General features: G+C 40.0%; 1 protein-coding gene across 8 annotated transcripts in view; it reads right to left on the bottom strand.

Annotated features, from left to right (window-relative positions):
- The window catches only part of LOC148677039 (arf-GAP with coiled-coil, ANK repeat and PH domain-containing protein 2-like), a 70631-nt gene continuing 57237 nt past the window's right edge, over window positions 1–13394 (bottom strand). For 3 of the 8 annotated variants that reach the window (XM_088616935.1, XM_088616945.1, XM_088616962.1), the window contains 8 exons: window positions 13105–13298; window positions 12621–12725; window positions 11935–12027; window positions 11638–11846; window positions 11033–11142; window positions 10066–10176; window positions 8624–8685; window positions 1–3134 (listed from right to left, as the gene is read on the bottom strand). In XM_088616935.1, the coding sequence (XP_088473061.1) occupies window positions 3031–3134; window positions 8624–8685; window positions 10066–10176; window positions 11033–11142; window positions 11638–11846; window positions 11935–12027; window positions 12621–12725; window positions 13105–13298 (988 nt within the window). In that variant the 3' untranslated portion in view covers window positions 1–3030. Of the gene's footprint in view, window positions 3135–3470; window positions 3491–8464; window positions 8686–10065; window positions 10177–11032; window positions 11143–11637; window positions 11847–11934; window positions 12028–12620; window positions 12726–13104; window positions 13299–13394 lie in introns of all 8 variants that reach the window. The other 5 variants (XM_088616976.1, XM_088616993.1, XR_015929568.1 and 2 more) reach the window with 4 other exon arrangements.

The raw sequence follows: 13394 nt of genomic DNA, 5'->3' as shown, positions 1-13394 counted from the left end.
TTCTTTTAAGTCTTTTATTGATTCCAGTACCACTGTCATTTTATTGAACAGTGTTTTCTAAGGGCATATATTTATAGATTATATACAGTATTTACATGATTTACATTTCACTGCTATATGGCAAAAAGTATAATCTCTTCCATGCACATATTTGGAAGACTATCTAAATAGTCTAAAAAGCAATACAAATATTAATTCATTACATTTGTATTACAATTACGAGAAAATACAAAATGTAATTTCTAAGACAACTGTTTTGACTGTGAAATTGAATCCTATTCACAATATTCTAAGCATGTGCTCTACTGCAGCTATAAAGAACAAAATGACAGGTGTCTACACTGTCCATCCATTTAAAGATGGGAGGGACTGAAATTGAGCAGATGTGAAATTTTAACCTCCAGAGTGCTGGAATGTAGGTTCAAGTAAGAAGTTTTTTACTTCTGAATCCCAAAGAGTGCAGTTAAATTTGAAAGCATGCCCAGCTTGCTTTTACTATAATTTTGCAAAACAAACATTTGCATTGCATAAATTAAATATCACTGTCTTATAGGAGGGTAATATTGTGTGCCTTAATAATGAGCTTACTTCTTGACATTTCTTTCAAAATTCAGCATATTCATTCAGAAACTGTCACACATTGGGCTGCTACTAATATTTCCAGCACCTTGATTAAGTTCCAAAACAGAGTATTTTACCAGTTCTCTGTCTGATTAATAAATAACAGCAATAATAAACATTTCAAGGCACTAAAGCTAGAATATGAATCCCCCTTAAAGCATTATAAAAACACAAGACTCTTTGGAGGATACCTTCTGTGGTCTCTTTAAGCTGAAGAACACAAGCTAACATCTCACAAAACAAACCTAATTCAAATGGAAAGGGGCACACATTTCAACTTATTGGAAAGGGCACACAGCTACAGTATGTTGTTAGACCTTCAAGGTCATAGAACAGTACAAAACACCAGTTTTTTTATCTGAGGATACTTGCACAGAATGAACATGGATGGAGGGGCAAACTGATAAAGTGAAAAGGGTTACAGTCACTTTGATCAAATTAACTTCTTAAAAAAACTAAAATAAAAAAAAATACATACAAAGACAGCAGAAAGCAAAAACAAAACCTAAGAAAAGCCCCTTTCATTTCATAGATACAGCTGGTGTGGGGGGGATTCAAAAGGAATGTTCCTGGTTCTGTCACTACATATGACAAAAGTACACATTGTACTCTGCTCACTCCAGTGTTAGTAAGCTTTTAGTACTGGAAGAGAACATGTCCCATTATACACAAATATTAGAAGACATTGGGATGTGTGCATGCTCAGATAACTACAGCTCAAAACGAACCCATTTAAAGCACTGTGTAACACATGGTACCCCTAAACAAAACATTGCAGTTTATATTGTTTATCAATATACATTTGGCAGCTTGTGCTAGACACCACACACAGGTATTTCCAACAAATGCATATATAATTCTGTTGGAATGTGTTAATGTTAGTACTGTTTAGTACTGTTTCGAGTAGTTTGAAACATTGAAGTAGACCAACACTGTCTCACTGCCACTGTTTTCAGATAATTTTCTTTATTTTTGTAAACTGGGCCATTGGACATATCAACTGCTACCTCTCACTGAAGCATTTTACTAGTACCCTTAGTTCCATCATCCTTAAATGGCTATGACTCCATTAACATATTACAAAGATGATATAATTTCTTGGTCCTATACACTTACATATGTACATCCCATGACTGAGATCACAATTGTATACAGATAAATCACTAAAGTTGGTCAATAGAACACAGCTCCATGACAGTAAAGCTACCTCAAGCAACCTGGAAAGGTAAAATGAAGCTTCCCTCAGCTTTTCACCAGTAACTCTATAATATATGTACTGTATGTGTAAACATTTGCAATATTCCTTGCATTGTCCCTAAATTTGAAAAAGTACTCCAGTGATATATACACCAGAGGCCAAATGGAAACTACAAACAAGTATTTAAAACTGAGAACTGCAGGCACATCATTAAACTAAGAGTTGTGAGAGTATGGGACAAACTACTCATCTATGCTGTAGAAACTGATAACCTACAGTAGTTTCTTTCAAGAAACAGCCAAATGAGATCCTTGGATCTGTCTTGAGTAATGTGTGAAAAGGATAACTTCCTTCTCTTAATTGTTATCTTTCTTGGGTCCCTGTTGCTTACTGCAGCAAATTTGTACTTTAGAATTTAGAGAGGTACAGTACGTACGGACATATATATTGTTCCGTGCATCTGAATACTTCACGATGCACAGTTCAGAAGACTTGAGAACTACACAACCTACTGCTCAGAGAAAAGCTTTTCATATTTACAAAAACAGTTTAATGATACTTAAATAATGTGTCATCAAACCTACTGAAAATGGATGCTGACAGTCTAGCAGTAACAATGTCAATTTACATTCTTTGAAAATCTGAATCAGTTCATAAAATGACTATGTAAATAATATGCTTTCAAATACTGGAGAGCATTTTACAAAGTGCTCTTCGTGTAGCTTAATTCAAATCAGTTTAACAATGAAATATGTTCTTAAAGTATTTAACAAGGTTTTATTACATCAGTATTTATCTTAAAAGAGAGGAATGAAAACGATTTTGGTAAAGAAATTCGGACCGAACTTCTAAATTATTTCTGCTGTTACTTTGGTTTAAATTGGTCTTTTTTACCCCTGTCCTAGGTAAATTTAATAAAAAAATAATGCTTTGAAATCTGCCGACAGTAAAAAAAATGTACACAAACGGTAATAATTTATTGAAAGAAATGGAGACATACACAGGCAGAATCACTTGAGGTACTGGTGTAGTTCTGCTGTTTTAGTTGTAGTTCCTGCTATTTTCCTGAATCCAAGTGAAACTCCTGGTTAAACTTAGAGACAGTTTTGCTTTTGAGGGGAAGGTGAAATTACAACATGGCCTCCTCATGACCAGCACCAAATCTGTCCTGCTCCCACAGTGACACCAGCTCCCGCCTCTCTCCGTCACTCTCACAGCCTCTGGGAATCATACTGCTGGAACCGGTTTAGTTTATCAGGGTCGTTGGACGCCATCTGAGAAAAATCTCGAAAAATATCCTGATAGGTTTCATCCCCTGCAATGAGAAACAAGTAATTTTAATTCGCTGTGGAATTCAAAGTACAGGAATGTATGAAGCACTTTTAATATGCTGTTCTATAAAGCATATTCAAAAACCTACAATTTATTAAATGCATGCCTGTGTATTGTCTCCCTCCTGTTTTAAACATGGTGAAGTAGTGTTGCAGTTTTTAATGCACACAGATGGTTCTAGATTAAATAACTTGAAGATAATAGGTGATATAACATTATAAATATATTATTAATAAAGAATATATACACTCCTAAAAGATCTTTAAACTTTTGTGTTAAAACAAAAGACTTGAGTGTAGCAGAAGAAAACGAGCCATACCTGTGCAAGTGTCAAAGCAGCTCAACAGAGAGAAGCAGAGTTAAGCAGGTTTAAGGAAGAAGATTTAGAGGAGGCAGATTCAGAGATTAGGACTAAAGCTTGGAGCCCAAAGTACAATGCAAAGGGTTGCTGGTACAAAATCAACCAATGTCCATATGTCAATTCCTGAGTAAAATGTATGCGCTTAATGCTTCTGAAATCAAACGTTCAAATTGCTTTGATGTAATCATAACTTAACTTTCTCTACGCAGTTCTGATACTGTCTACCTTCTTATCCGATTTAGAGAGTCCACACCATTATGGGTCACTAGTTCAACTGATCTCTAGTGGGCCTATAGATGAGGACTTGAATAATATATGGGAATATTTTGCCAATCTCTCCATACATACAAACATGACAGCATGCATCTATGCACACAATGACTATATTACTAGTACTATAGACCTCTTCTTTCTTCTTTGTTGCCTTCCAAAATTCCAACAAAGATCTGAAACAAAGGGTCTGTAATGGTCCATATTTCATCGCCAGACCAACATGATTTGTAAGTGCATGTTGTTCATGTTTGTATATTTAATAAATGTGAAAAAATGTATGTGAAGCAAATAAACTCTCACTAAAGCAAATTGACTATGGGTTTCAAAATGCACCCCCTAGTTTTTCAGAAAGAATTTTGTGATTTTGGCAGTGGGGGGGGGGTGGTTCTGTTTATTTTTGCTGTGAAAAAAAGGTGAGGCATGTTCACCTATAAACTTAAGTAAAACTAAGTGAGACAGAAAGACATCATGAGCTCCTCTCATTTGTAACTGTTCTGATGTACTTTAAACTCTGAATGTGTCCCAGCATGAGTACCCTTAAAAGGACAGCATGCGGTGTGGTGATAATCTATGGGAGATAAAAAAAATAGTCAAGTTTTTGTTAATAACCTTGTTGTATTTAAAGTGCAGGATTTATGTACAAAAATAGTTGCATTGGCCTCAGGATCTCAAAGAAAAAAAAAACAGCAAAGGCACAACCTTGAGAGATTAGAGCAACAGATTAGAAGACAGTACAACAGTAATGGAAAGGCCAGTAAACATGAAAAAAAAAACATTTTGTGCCAGAAAGTGATCTACATTGCATTGAAATACACAGTAACTCCTCTGATGCTTCTTGCACAGACTCAGGAATGGCCTATTCTAGACAGTTAAACTTCAATAATACTATTTCTTAATTTTGCTATTGGATTCACACTTCACCATAATCTCTACTGAGACATAATGAAAACGCAACAGTCTTATGTTGTACAACAGTGGATTATTAGGCACATAGATATTACTTGTATTTTAAATACTGTGTTTAAATATTATTTTAAAGGTCTGTTGAGCAAGTAATACTGTAACATGGAATAACAAAATACTGAGTCCAAGTCATGTGATTTCTGGATACACAAGTTAAAACTGCAATCTGTAGAAAAACTGTATAAATAAACAATCACAGAAAAACATTATTTTGATTAATATAAGAACAGAAAAACACACATCTGTGGCCTACATTGAGTAATGACGATTGCTTGGTTTCTATTGACATTAGAAAGCCTAATAGAGTGATTTCTGAAAGAAACACTACATTTGAAGCCTATTTCTTAAAAACCAGGAAACTGGCTGCGTGAGGGGATTCTGCTGGAGAGATACTGCAGGAGGATATGACTGGCAGAGCACTAGAAGAATCCAGTGAGTGACCACCACTGTAGCCAGCTGCACAGGAAGGAAGATGGAACAACCAAACATCCAAAACGGTGTGTGCAGAGGTGGCCCTGCGGGTCAGCACTGTCAGGACTGTTAGTGCTGTAGAAGGTCATACCCTGTACAAATGTTTTAATTTCAAAGGTGGGTCACGTCATAATCAAAAGATTATCGTGATTCTTTAAACTACACTTTTTAGTCACTTTTGCTATGATTTCGTTTGATATCTGTTTAAGATATTTGAAAAATAAGTCATTAGACCTCAATGATGCATTTCTTTTGAGCATCAGTATAGTTTCTACATATACGGTACCAAATACAGCTGGAAGCAAAAAACCCACTCAAGTTCTCACTAAAAGATTTTAGGAATCTGCAACTAGAAGACAACTATCTATATTGCCTAGACATTACTCACTGTCATAGTTTAGAAGACTGATATCTAAACATACAGTAGGTTTTCCTAGACTCCTGAATGAGACTTGCTGTCAAAACACTAAACTTGTCTCCTGTAGCATCTTTGGAGTAATGGGGATAACGAATAATTCTACAAATTCGAAAAAATTCCTTGTGTCAATTTGTTTTTTTAGACAGATTTGAAATACATCAGTTTAATAAATTAAAATAAAATGGCCAGTTGACGTGTCAAAACTATACTGAATTGTAAGAAAATGTCGACAAGTGAAAATAAAGCAATACTGCAATCAGACTACAAGTGTGTGGGGGGCCACACCCCTCAATCAACATCTCAAACCAGATTACACAGATATTGGCCTCCCCTGGTAGGGCAGGTCAGAACTTGTCTACTCACCCCCCCCCAGCAAAAAATCAATGTTAACTGTGAACTCAGCAGTTTCTCTTTCGGTGTTTAACTAACGTGAATCACAGGACCGATGCCCATACTCAACAAGAAAAGCAGGTCGTGATTTTAGTCCTTGTTTAAATGTGTGACGCCTTACACCTCAGAATAATTGTCCTATATGTTACAAACGCACTTGGTACAAAATAGTATCCATAGAAGCAATAATTAAATAAGATCAGGTCCTCTTTTGAAGCTGGGCAAGAGTATAAGAAAGGTTACAATCAAAAGGAAGCCAATCGGCCCATATATCCCGTTTGGTAGTTAGGAGCTAAAGAATCCCATTGATCTCTGGTTGGTCCAAACAGCCTTATTAAGATGGATAAAAGAGGGATCAAAGCGTGCACAGCTTCTTTTAAAAAAATGCTTAGCTACGCTTCTTAAGTATAAATATTTGCCATAGTTTCTAATCCATAAGAAAATGTGCTCAAGTCACATAATCAAAGGCGTGTATAAACACCTCTCCACCTTGAATGCCAAGCAAGTGAAGGCAACTCACCTCACTCAGAACAGAAATCGGCATTTTTCTGCATTGTTTAATATATCGCCAGGTTTTCAGCTAATACGCTGAAGATCACACTTTTCAGGGTAGTTGGATTAAAAAAACAAACATGTTCACTGCGTCTGACAGTACATTACGAACTATTAACCTTTTGCATGGGAAGGTTTAACTGCGTGTTAGAGAAAGTCTATCTTCTATCTGACTTCTTATAATTCAGGAGGGGCTTAATTACATAAAGTGTTGTGGGAGTATGGAACAAGCAACCTAGCCATGTTGTTAAAGCCGATACCTTGGCTTCTTTAAAAGAACAGCTCGATAAGATCTTTGGATGAATTAGCCACTAAAAACCAAACTGTGGTCCTCGTTAAAAAAAAATAGAAAAACGTACATCTTCATGACTTCCTCGTGTCAAGAAACAACATATCTCCTGTCCATAACAACTACAAATGTCTTTACTGGAAATGAAGATGGTTCCCTACAAGTTAAGAGCAACAGTAAATAAATCTTGTGAATAATCTCACCCACCTTGTTCCAGGAAAATATACAATGGAAATTTTTAAGAATAACAAGTTATAAACTCAGTTGACAAAAAAGGCTTGCATAATCTTGAGGAAACAGACTAAAAGACTAGAGTGAAGATCCATCTAAGAAAGCATAGAAGGCAATATTCCTTTTATCCTTGTGTTATACTTTAAGACACTATATTTCAAAACAAAAATGGTTTTAGGAATATTTTGACAAAGCATGGCTAGCTATTGTCTGAAAACCCTGGCTTCATCGCTCTGACCTGAAACATTGTGACAGGGATACTTCAGTGTCCAGTCTTATGGGGGACATTTTTTATGGGGGAAATTAGCAGTCTAGATTGGTGTTTTTGTGACACCGGGCTTGTAGAGTAAGCACTCATAGCTATTTTTTTTTAATGTTCTTCTTCAGTGCTGCACTGACAGGACATGCTGAAAAATGTTTTCCCTAACTATCCAACCATCCATTTTCTAACCTCTTTCTCCAGTTCAGGGTTGTGGGGTGAGCTGGAGTCTATCCTGCCAAGAAACAGGCACAAGGCAGGGCACACTCGGGATGGGACTCTAACCCACTGCAGGACAATCTTCCCTGACTAAAGTACCCAAATTCAGATTTAACACCAGCATCTAACCCAGAGATCAGAAAAGTTGTGAAGGGAAGCAGAGACACTGATTATATGAGTACTGTCAGGCAATTGTACACTCAATAGCTAAAAAGACCATTAAAAAAAGTTATAAATATAAAGAAGAAAATGCAACTGGAAGATATTTATACCTTAAATATGTTTACATCACCCGCCTTTGTGCAAAGTGTGTACACAATACAGTGATTTACAATACTGTATGAAACCCTTTTCATCTACAATACACTGCTCATTTTCCTATAAAAGACCTTTTAGGATAACAATCCTGTTGTTCCCCCCAATATACATATATATTAATATACAAACATAAATTATCCGTACATTGTTTGTATGGTTCCATTGATGCATACTGCCTTCCATTTTAAAACTATCATTAAATCTTATGCTGGCAGTTTTATAACTTAATTTAAAAAAAAAGAAATTAAAAAGTTGATCAGTTTTCATCTATGTAAATTACACAAAATCAGTATGCAAGCATGGAACCATAAGAAATACTACTACAGTATGTGTTTGCATATCCACTAAAGCACCCTGACTTGTTATTCTCAGGCTTCAACGCCAGAGCAGTTAAATTCAGACTGCTGTGGTGTTTTTCACTGCAAAATAACAAATGCCACCCACTAGTCACAACTTTATGGCTTGGTCTCGCATGTTCCTGTGTGAATACATGTCTAGCATGTACCCTGCATAATGTACAACGTCCTTTTCAACCTATTTGAGATATGATATTAAAACAAAAAGGCTACTTCAGATACTTCACATTAATAATCTCACTTCAGGTTTTAACTAGTACAGTACATGGATTTCCAGACACTTCTGTTAAGACTCTTCTAGCTGCAGGCTGATGAACTCCTGTATACACTTCCTGTACTGCATCTCAGTGTGGCTGTTGGTGGAATATTGACCTGTCTGCCCATAGGGGCCCTCGGCTTCCCTCATCTCGTCGTTCATCTTGGCCAGACGCAACCTGCCAGGGGAGAGGCAAGGGGGAAGTTAGTCACGCTGTCCTGCTGCTGCAGCACTGACGTCATTCATCCTGCAAAGCCTCTCCGTCCTCTGCTGGAAGCGGTATGGAACGGCTACCATCAGGTGGTAAAGGGGAACTGCATCGCTGTTTTAAATGTTTGGGGTTTAGAAAGAATTGACCCCGATGAGCGCGTTTCAAACCACAATGAAAGCAAAATGTACTCGGTAACATGTAAAAACTCCAATTTGCATAAAAACAGACGAAGTTTCCATCATCTGCGATTCAGAACAAGGCAACAAAGGTTCCAGTGACGCGAGGCAGCCCTATGACACTGCAAACAAGCAGGCTTGAGAACACATCTCCTTTAATCCAACAGAAATATCGCTCCCGACTTCGAGACGGTTTTTCCAACACATACTAATTACTTGTTAACTCTGCATGCAGGTCACGTTGGAACATTTCTGCGGTGAAATGTCTCCTGCACCACCGGCACTTATTCGCTCGCACATCACATCACACTATTCATTAGGGGCCGCGTGATGTCGCACAAACGCGTGCAAACTCTCGCTCTCGCCAGCGGCGAGATTAGGGGGTTTGCAACAAAGTGGAGGCCGGACAGTACTTTCACAGAGTTCACATTTTGTGCTTAATCCAGAATTTGTAAATATTTGCTATACAGTCAATTAAATTATATTGTTACTGAGATTTAATAACTGGTCTGAGAAATGGGGACTGCAGTTCCCCTTTAAGAGAGATGTGCTTTTCACATTAGAAACTGGAATAAAGTTTCAGCCTACTTTTGCATCTTCAGTACTGTATCCATAGGAACCTTGCATTACTTCTAAAATCCTATTCCTCCTTTCTTTGCGCACTTCAGAATTCCTCTTTGGAACTTCTTTCTTACAGTTACTTTTCTTCACCACTAGAGGCTCCCGTTTCCCATTCCACACCAGTACAGTACTTAAAATACAAAAGCAACAGTGCGAGGTAGCACAGTGCAGAATTGTTTTACTTGGATTTCTGCCTAAATGCAATTCCACTTGCGCATGCAATTCGCTTACATTTCTACATACTGATTTCTACAAAATAAGCAGCCATTCTGAGATGGCTATCAGGACACTTATGTGCTGCACTAGCCATACATAACAGTGACACCTACTGTTCTTTAATAGTACGTGATTCAAGGATTGTTTCCTACTCGATGGAGATACTTTTACTATGAAATGTTGGAATATAAAAAACGTTTCTAACATCTACACTATCACTAGTATATAAGCATTCTTACACCTTAAGCCTTTTGGTATATGCAACCCCCCCACTGCAAAGAGAACACCACAACACCAAGCCCTCATTACTATCAACAGGACAACATGTACTCACAATGTGACTATGTCTGCATTGGCAGCATCCACAGCTATCGACAAGGGGCTCTTATCTTCAACATCCACGGCGTTCTGACTGGCCCCTCTCTTCAGGAATAAGCAAACCTGCCTGTTGCAGAACAAAAATGACCAAACTAAGATGTAAATCTGTTTTTTTATTATCTCTATTTTTAATACATATAAATCTATACATTAAGATTGATATATATATATAGATTTATATATTATTATATAATAAAATACTGTATATAAAGTTATATATAATAAATTGTAAACAGATTTATTAGGTTATAGATTTATATATATAAAGCATAGCTGCATTTCACTTATTATTTAGCATCTCAGAGGTGAAGTACAATGTCACTAGGGAATGTCACTTAATATGTAACAACTGTCTTTCGAAGTGGGGAACTGTGTCAGCGTGTGAGCTGCAAAGGTACAAACAGAAGGAATGTCCATGCTAAACAGCAGAAAGAAGAAAAAAAGCATTTCAGCTGTGAAGCCTTCTTCAGGCATGGAATTAGTTTTATTACTTGACTAGGGAAGATCAAAGAAGGCAAACATCCTAAGACTCTGTCTGACTTGCAGGTTAATCTCCCTCATGCTTAATGCAGCCATTATTCCATTGTACAAGAAGGTGAACTCTAGTAGTTTTGATTTAGCTCGTGTTGACATATATCCAAAGAGATAATCTTCTGTTTATTGCTGAATCCTGGATAATTTTTTGACCTGAAATCAAGCCCAGTCTCCAGCAGAAAGATGAAAGAGAGTACATCGAGGTCCTATTCTTCTTTTCAAACAGACAGTAACGGGTCAGAGAGCGAGCAAAGACAGGAACCCCAGAGTGGCAACTAGGTCTCTATAGAAGAGTTCAAAAGCAGTGCAACCAGATGTATTTGGCAACAGGAGGAGATTTAGTTATCGGTCTGATCTGATGAATCAAATAAGAGAAGTGGACTGAATACCCTGTGTGCCCCAGGATAGTGGCGTGGTGGAGGGGTCCTCTGCCGCGAATATCTTGGTGATTGACGTTTGCGCCATTCTGAAGCAAAAACTCGCAGCTCACCAAGGAACCCTGAAAGAGGACATGAACAGCGTGACTGTGAAGTACAGCCTAAGGACAAATGAAGACTGCAGCCCTAGGAGCCCGGCTGTTCAAATTAAAGGAGACCCATCCTAAGGGCCTCAACATCACATTTCCAGTACAGACAGTGATAACGGAGCAGAGTGAGATTCCCTGTCAAGGAGTCTCTGCAAGTCAGGTATCTTGTAATCTCAGGCCACAAGCCGTCATGAGGAGTCAACATTTTCTGTCAAATCTAAAAACTAAGCATTAAAGTTTTAGGCCATTGAAGGGAACAGAATATATATATTCTCGACCTACTTGGACACAGATCCTTCTTCAAAGAAATGTGATATGCAACAGGTTTAAACTGACCAAAAACGTAAGACAGGACAGGATGGTCAGCGGTTTACCGTTGTGGAGACCGTGACTGTCCTTAATTCGAGTAGCTACAACACGAGGTTTGGAAGATGTACATGGACGGGAGGAGTGCTGCCGCACACTTACCCCGTGGACGGCCTGTATGAGGGGAGTCTTGTTTTCGTCCTCCGTGTTCACCCAGTTCACCTCGGCCCCGTGGGCCAGAGCCTCGGCCATGTCCGGCAGGCTGCGCGCCGAGGAGGCCCAGTACAGCTGTGGGCCCGGAGAGAAATCCCTGGGCTCGGCGAACACCACCAGCTCGGGCCCAGCCAGGGGGGCAGGCGTCTCGGGGCCCTCTGCACGATGGGGAGGACGACAGCGTTTAAAAACTCCCAAGCATGTTCCCTTGCGTCAGACACTTCACTCGGACGTCTGGCGGCTTACCCGGTTCGCTCAAGCTGTTCGTGGAGGGGGTGGAGGCCAGCATTTCCCTGCTTCCATCAGCGCTGTTCTGGATCCCACTGTCGGCACTCTTTTCTGTAACAGAGGGGGGCAGAGGAGGTTCCTTAGTCCCGCGTGATGAGCAGCTGCTCTACCAAGCGCACCTGTGGTGGACACCCACAGTGTCTCCGAGAAAATGGGAAGCGCAGCTGGAAGAGTCATTTTTTTTGCTCCCACCATCACCTTTGTTGCAACAGCAGCACGGAGGATGTTCTGTGGGTAAAACGCAGCTTTTAAAAATGACCGAACCGGCGCGCAAGGGGGGGGGGGGGGGGAAGGGGACGCATAACGTGGGGAAGCTGCAAAGTCCAAACGTGATGAGTGACGCCTCGCGTGTACGAGGGGAAACAGCAGCCGATGCCGTCAGCAGAATGGATGGAATGGATGAATTGGGGAAAAAAAAATGCGGCCAGCCAAAAAAACAAATCTGCAACACAGCGACGATGTATTCGGAAATACCCTTATCGTGAGCACCTGACACACCGCAGTATCGTATGAGCGGTGAAGAAACGACGAACAATGAGCACAGCTGGAGAGCACTATGATGCAGAAGGCCCGAGCACATGTGGAGGACTGCAGTGAAGGGCAGAGGACACGAGATGAGAATGGTCTGCGAGTGCAGTACTTACTACTCCGCAGCTTTGAGGAGGTATCAAAGTAGGAGAAGAGCGAGTCAAGCTCATCGGGACAGAAGAGAGACTCCCGGCGGGTATCCTCGTTGAAGGTTGCGGCTGCTGGGGAGCGTGTGGGTTAGTACACAAAGCACGAAGCAGGCCAGAGAGAGACGGGGGTGGAGGAGGGAAAGATTCGTTTTGCAGAAGAAAAGGACATGATAAAAGCATGGGTGTTAGTCAGAAATCCAGAACAGGCTTTTCTTGCCTTGAAATTGCCATTAGTTGACCGTGTGACCGCGACAGACATCTGAGGACAGTAATTCAGACATGCTGGTTAGTGTTATCGCACATCCTGAGCCCCTTACATGTTTAGAAAGGTATTTCAGTGCTTCACGGCATAATCACAGCATGCCTTGATATGCTGTCAAACCTGGCGCAGATGATTGTCACGACTTCCTTCTAGAACGGTCAAAGGGTTGTGGAACAGAGCGCCTCTCACCTGACGCATTGGAGGAGGGGTGCTGTTTGGGTGTGGGTGGGGGCGCCCGCGGAGGAAGGTGCTCTGAACTGCTGCTCAGGCGTTTCTCCTGCTTGCTCAAGGCTATGACCTTCGACCTCTGCTCGGCCGCCGTCGGCTTCCGCACAAACCTCTTCTCGACGTACTTCGCTCTTATGTAAGCTTCGATCTCGTGCCTGAAACCGAAAGGGGAAGTCGGGTGAAGTCCCAGTTCAGTCGGCACAACAGCTCCCGGCAGGCAGCGTGAGGAACACGGCCCAGATGGGCTGGGA

The sequence above is a fragment of the Lepisosteus platostomus genome, chromosome 2, assembly GCF_059453375.1.
Source record: "Lepisosteus platostomus isolate fLepPlt1 chromosome 2, fLepPlt1.hap1, whole genome shotgun sequence".
NCBI classification, from domain to species: domain Eukaryota; kingdom Metazoa; phylum Chordata; class Actinopteri; order Semionotiformes; family Lepisosteidae; genus Lepisosteus; species Lepisosteus platostomus.
Note: the sequence above shows the minus strand (reverse complement) of the source record. Positions and strands in the feature narration are given on the sequence as shown.